This window comes from Periplaneta americana, chromosome 2 (assembly GCF_040183065.1).
Source record: "Periplaneta americana isolate PAMFEO1 chromosome 2, P.americana_PAMFEO1_priV1, whole genome shotgun sequence".
Taxonomy (NCBI): domain Eukaryota; kingdom Metazoa; phylum Arthropoda; class Insecta; order Blattodea; family Blattidae; genus Periplaneta; species Periplaneta americana.
Window position 1 is genome coordinate 59,091,439 of NC_091118.1, and position 7,089 is coordinate 59,098,527.

The following is a 7,089-nucleotide window of genomic DNA, read 5'->3' on the forward strand; positions in this document are numbered from 1 at the left end:
AAGAAGAAGGATCTTCTGCGGACCTCTGGAAAAAGAACTAAGGAAGAGACTAGTGAAGTGCTTTGTGTGGAGTGTGGCATTGTATGGGGAAGGAACATGGACATTACGACGAAATGAAGAGAAACGAATTGAAGCATTTGAAATGTGGATGTGGAGAAGAACGGTGCGTGTGAAGTGGACAGACAGAATAAGAAATAAAATTGTGTTTGAAAAAGTGAGTGAAGAAAGAATGATGCTGAAACTGATTAGAAAGAGAAGATGGAATTGGTTGGGTCTCAGGTTGAAAAGAATAATAGACGACAATTGGATATGTGGATCATATGCGGAGACTAAGGGGAAGGCAGAAAATAGGAAAGATTGGAGATTGCTGGGTTTGCAATGAAAGACCTGCCCATGGACAGAACACTTATGTATGTATGTTCAGAATGCCTGGAATATCGTGTCTAAGAACAGTCACTATTTGCAAAGACTAGTCAATTCCATGCCCACTCGACTGCAAGATGATCGAGATAAGAGGAAGATAGACTAAATATTGAATTGTGGCTTTTTGTTTTGTTTTTTGAACGCTTAATTGTTTGAATGTTTTAAGGCTGACGCCAGTAAATTTGTTTTGTTTATGCCACGAAAGATATTTTTATTGAGAATAAAATCTTTTTTCTTTCCATTTGCAGCCACAATATCATAATGATAAAGTCATGGCATAATATATTAATGAACCTGATGTTAATTACTAAAATAATCGTAAAAGAGAAAGGAGCCATTATGTATAGTTTGTCTCTCTCAAAAACAGAACATAAAAGAACATAAAAAAAGCACGTGGTTGTAGTCGAACGCAGGACCTCATGAATAAGAGGCCTGAACGCTACCATTATGCTATCGATAACACACAGAATACTTCAATTATAACTGTAGATATCAGGCAACGTGGTCCAACAACATGTAACATCGCCTGTCTCCGAATTGTAGCGAAGATACCCGAAGGGAACTTTGTTTCAGGAGAGCGGCCACTTTTTCTTTTGACAGCTGTACATAGAGAAAATTGTTTCCTCTATGGTAATTCAGCTGTTGACCAGACAGGACCTACTGTTGTCACGCCAGGAGAAGGCGGCTGAGGTACTTAGACGGGGCGGAGGGGAAACAGTCGCACATGCGCACCGCGCTGTTCACTGCAATATTCCTGTTTCACAAACATCTACTGCACGTGTCTATGAGTCTTTGCAACTTTGTGAAAATAATTGTGGGGTTTTTACTGTAGTGTTTTATTAGTTTCAACACGACAATTGTTTTCAGTATACCACAGATCTTGTATTGCTTTAGTTATCCTTTGCTTTTCGTGTTAATAGTGTTGATAATAATATAGTTAATAGAATTTATGTTATTGTATACTGTTATTTAGGTTTGTAGCAGTTTTTTGTTTATTGTAAATATGTCGACAAAGAGGAAACAAGGATTGACAATCTATAGCGAAGAAAGGAATATTATTAGAAGTGCAAAATAATTCTGTGATGAAGAAAAAGAACAACAGTGCCTTTGCATTCCTCTTACGAAACCTACAGCAAAGGTAGAAAAGTACTCTAATCTATCCACAAGAATAATACAGCGTATAAGGAATGAAATGAAAGACTGCACAGAAGAAAGTGCGTTGTCGACACCTGAGGGAGAAAAAAAATGTAAACGTCCAGACTACCGAAACGCAAATGTAGATGACTTCGATTGACAAAAAAGATATAAATGAGAATTTTTATTTGAAAAAGAAAGAGGGCCACCGGCGTAGCTCAGGAGGTAGCGCGTTTGCCTGCTGATCTGCAGTTGTGCTCGGGAGTGAGTTCGATTCCCGTTTGCGCTGACTACCTGGTTGGGTTTTTTCCGAGGTTTTCCCAAGTGGAAGGCGAATGTCAGGTAATCTATGGCGAATCCTTGGTTTCATTTCGCCAAATACCATCTCGCCATCATCAATTCAATCGACACTGAAGAAGCTAGTAGTTATTACAGTGTCGTTAAATAACAAGTAAAAAAATAGTACCAAGCTGCAACAAACGTCTACCCTTTTACAAGAGAAAATTGATTTGAAATGAAAGACAACATTAAGACAAATACTGAAGAAAAAGGATTTCAGGTGGAAGAAGTGTGCAGCAAAAAAAATTGAGGAAAACACTGTAAATTAGAATACGTGAAGATATCTACAGCAAATAAGAAAGCTTAGGAAAGTGGAAAAACCGATTTTGTATCTGGACGAAATGCGGATAGATAGGCCTACCAATTTAACGTTTCCCAAGTTCTGGCAGGATAAAAATGTTACGGGAGTTTTGACTACCGCAAATGTGTCCAGAACCCTCATTGTTGTCCATCAGGATGGGGGCGGTGGGGCTAATGGCTTTGTTGAGAGATTCGAATTAATATACACGGCTGGAACATAAACAGACGATTATCATGGACAGATCATACTCCATAAATTTTGAAAAATGTGATAATGATAGTCATAGCGACAGCACCGAAGATGCGGAATCTTTTATGTCTGACTCCGTTCCCGTGTAACCAAGTAAGTGGACGAAGTTTTCAGGTCAGAGTGTAGCGTAAAGTTCCCCCGTCCTGCCTATCTACTCCCCGCGCCAACTCGTAGCGCGAAGACAGTAGTGTGTCACCACATTTTCGGTAATCGCCATCGGGCCTGATCGCGATAAGTGCTAATCGCGATTAGTACTGTAGTCTGTCACCAGTATAACAATCCTTCTGGGACTATAACCTGTATGGCTGATGAGATGAAATTAAGAAACAAAAAAGCAATTCTTCCAGGTTTGTTCCAGCACGGTTTGGAATCGATTCTGAACTGCCTGCTCATGCACAGTACCTCAATATGCATTCCAACAAGACTACAACTGATTTCGAACTGATACTGAACTCCCAGTTCCCTCTTTCCCTCAATGTGTTTCAGAAGTCGTTCGGAACGAGTGAAATTGGTTCTCAATTAAGAGCAGAACTGGGAATTCTGAACTGCTGACGCATGTGCAGATGGTTTAATTTGAAATAAGGTTAAAATGCTTCAAGAGTAGACAGGTTAAAATAAAAAAACAGTCGATCATGAGTAATTTGGAAGGTGATAGTGATATATTTTATGACGAATTCAGTTTGGAAGATGAATATAATTTTAATACGAGAAGAAACTCTGAAGGCCGTGAAAGAACAGTTCAAGGAATGTTCCAACAATGTAAAATCCCGAACTATAGTTTTGACACCATACACAACTGGCACATGCGTCGAAAGAAGTTCGGTATTAGTTCGGAATGCGTTCTGAATTACCTGCTGGAACAAACAAACCTACTGCTGTGTAAGAAGGTACTTATGTTTAAAGTGTCCATGAGATTAGAAGTCAGTGTGACACCTACCAAAATAAAAACAAATGGAAAAAATTTTCAGTTGTTTTAATTAAACAAATGTATTATTTTTAATCCTATTGTTTTAGACCAATGTGCAAACCATTTTAAATATCTACTTACTCTGATCGAATAAGAATTATTGGTCTTGTTATATTCTGTTGGTAAAAAAAATATATACATATATATACATATATATATATATATATATATATATAAGTTCTTCTAATTTCTTAATTTTGTTTGCCACAAAGATTCAATTAATTTTCCTTAAGTAACATGCTTTAGGTCTGTACATTTTTGGGAAAATAAATGCGTGTCTCTAAAAATAAATTCCTTGTACATGTATAGGCAAATTTATTTCTACTACTATGATACTGCAAATAAATCTGATGGGACACAATTTGTTTATTTATTGAGATTATTTCAATAATAAAGCTATTCCTGAACTATGACACACAAAGCGCACTGCCACAATTGTTCAATCCTTGCTCAGTACATCCATCCCTCCATCGTCCTCGGTATGAGATACATAAACAGTCCTTACAGGTAGCACGAGTCTCTTTGCCATTCCTGCTGTACTGTACATGCAATAGGCAACACACTCCAGGGTACAAATTAAAATTATAAAAGAGACAAAACTTTTTTTTTTTTAAGTTAGCAACTCTAACCAATTTTTAAGCGGGAATTTATATTTCTAGCAGAATCGCCAAAGTGATCAAGTGGCTAGAGCGCTGGATATAATATTGTAGATCCGGGTTCAATCCCCAGCATACTCCAATTTGTAACTTGTGTTGGGTAAACCCGTGGTCCAGATAACACAGGGGTTGTCTCCAAGAGCTCTGGTTCCCCTGTGGCATCCCAACAAATTTCCATCATTATCTTATCTCATCGCAGGTGTAGCGTAGACCAGTCTCCTGTGGAGTAGGGCCTACCCTGGGCAAAGGTTCTGTCGGTTAATTGATCTTCATATGATTGACTAACAGTTAAACACCCACCAATAGTGGGGGAAAAAACTTTTGGCAGTATTTTCTCGTACGTACCTGTGACACAAAACTTGACCATTCTGAAGACACAGCACTCAAAGCTTTACTTAATTTTTCTTGTATCTCTTTACATTGTTGCTGAAAATCATATATAAAATCCAGCTTGTCGCAGCATATATTGCAAACACATCTCGGTAACAGATCATCTTTTAGTACCTGAAAATTCAAATAATTGTATAATTTTCCCTGAAACACCAGAGTAAAGTAATAATTACACATGTATCATCAAGATTACGTAGCTCGTATGTCCAACTTATGGCTTGTGACATCGGAAATTACCTACAGTACATTGCCTAAAGACGTCACGGTCATTTAGGTTAGGTTAGTTTTGTTTCTGTGCATAATTGGAGGCGTTAACCACTAAGAACTATTCCGCAAATAGGTCGGCCACATTGAGATACGTAATTTAAACAATCCATATTTTCACGATTAACATATTATTTTCTGAAGTTACTTTTAGCATGAGATGGAAAATGTCAGTTCAACATCTGCAAGACATTACACTACTAGGTCTAATGTTTACTATAGTCTATATACATCTCAAACGGCATCCTCCATATGTTTCTCTGAACTACACAAATAAATAAAGCAAAATTTATTCCAAGCAGCCTACTTCGCTTGCATTCAGAAGTATGAACTTAACTACTGCACAATGATCCGTTTGGAATCCCCGACATTTTGGTAACAAGTACGATCTAGTAGGCCGTGATTCATTCTTTAACAAGTTCATTACTTCCTTTCTACAATTTACATTTCCATCAACGACACACATATCTTGTACATTATACTGTATGCTTCTGTTTATGTATATTTGTACATATACTTTGTATGTGTAAATTAACACTTACTAATACTCGTACTGCATCCTTTATCTTCTGCCACAATGACCTCCCTTCTCCAATTTCACCAAACACATCAATATATCCATAATTTTCTTCTTTAGATCCGCAAAGACGACAAACGTTATTGGAACTAAAATCCCACTCCATACTTTGAATCCTAAAACTCCTAAATTACTTCACCCGTAATCACACATGATTACTTTAGGGTAAAATGATGCGTAAAAATTACCCAAGCTGACGTAGTTGGTACAATTCAGTTTTCGAGAAATCGAACTTGGGTCAAGGGCGTCGAAAAAGATCGAGATTTTCTCGAATGACGATATTCTCGAACCAGAGAGAATTGACTTCTCATCAGTGAGCTCCCGCAATCTGTGAATGATCCGTGAACGCCAACGAGTTTCTCTTTCTAACTCGTTGGTGAACGCAGTTCCTGTTGAAAACGAGACTGTAGAATCGCAGCGACGCCATGTTGGAGAGGGTATTGCTCGTTGGTAAAAACGCAGCGACGCCATGTTAGAGAGGGTATGGGCAACGAGCACATTCTGTGCTCGTTGGGTATTGGTCTCTCGAACATAGAACGTAAATAACTGCGGAAGAAAGTCAAATAATATTTTTATATAATTAAATGCCAAGATTATCGCAGAAAAAGAAATGTGTTTTATGAATGTAACTTTTTTACAATGAGAATAAACAGTCCTTATTTACTTTGCCTGATACGCACGATGAAGCAGTCGTTTGTTACTCTGTTGTATCACAGTCTACTATATACAGTCGCGAAGCTCAATATGTAGTAAAAATGCAAACATGGGTAGTTGCCCACCACTAGGATCGCTACTATCGCCTCATCATCGCAGATCTCTCTCCTAGCAGATGTGTGAAAATATGTTACACTTTCGTTGTCGTGTTCTTTTGGAAAAATTAACACCTTCCTTCCATTATTGAAATATTAAATGCATAAAGTTAATTTATTATTTTAATGAAGTATATTAAATTCCACCTTAAACTCGAAGATACCTGCAAGAAATAAGTAATACAATTTTTGTTTGTGCAAAACGAACTGAAATTTACTATAATAGTTTCACTCATTCAAGATTATAGCGATAATTAACTATGAAACCAATAAATATTAATTTGCATTTCCCTTTACAACAATAATAATGGAAATATGAATTAATGGAGTAACTTACGCGTACCGGTACTTGTAGTGTAGGCTAACGTAGTTAACAAAGTGGGATGAGGTTAAGCAATAATAATCACACCAAAATTCGAAATAAAAGGTGATCAATAAATTTTATTGTAACAGACTTTTTCTACGTCTCTAGTAAAGCAACAAATAAAAATTACAACAAAATTAACAGCTATAATTAAAAACATATCCTTTGAAAAAAAATAGGCCTAAGCAATAATAATCCCACCAGAATTGAAAATAAAACGTGATCAATAAATGCCATTAAAACAAACTTAATTCTTCTACGTCTTTAGTAAAATAACACATCAAAATAATAACAAAATTAATAGCTACAATTAAAAATATATCCTCTGAAAAAAAAAGTAGACCTAACCTTTATTTCTCTGGAAATTTAGCAGCCTAAGTGACAGAACTTCAACCGGTATCTATTGTCCTTTCGGTTAGACTGAAACATTTCATTGTGAAATTTAATGTATTCTAACAGTCACAAAGAACTTCAAAATTAAGAGTTTTGTTTCTGCACAGCATTCTTGTGGAAACCCAGGAACCTTTCTGAATTTTTCGGAAATCGGACAAAGTATAACTCTGGCCTCTTTCTCTTACTGTTGCTTCAATTCATAGCACTACAAACGTCTCCTCCT

General features: G+C 36.7%; 1 protein-coding gene across 4 annotated transcripts in view; it reads right to left on the reverse strand.

Annotated features, from left to right (window-relative positions):
• LOC138694037 (zinc finger and SCAN domain-containing protein 2-like) overlaps positions 1-5,536 on the reverse strand; it is a 51,854-nt gene extending 46,318 nt beyond the window's left edge. Inside the window, exons 1-2 of one of the 4 annotated variants that reach the window (XM_069817728.1) lie at positions 5,031-5,177; positions 4,415-4,573 (exon numbers count right to left, since the gene is read on the reverse strand). In XM_069817728.1, the coding sequence (XP_069673829.1) occupies positions 4,415-4,573; positions 5,031-5,147 (276 nt within the window). In that variant the 5' untranslated portion in view covers positions 5,148-5,177. Of the gene's footprint in view, positions 1-4,414; positions 4,574-4,871; positions 5,009-5,030; positions 5,180-5,265 lie in introns of those variants that run through there. The other 3 variants (XM_069817726.1, XM_069817725.1, XM_069817727.1) reach the window with 3 other exon arrangements.
• Positions 5,537-7,089: the final 1,553 nt, after the last annotated feature.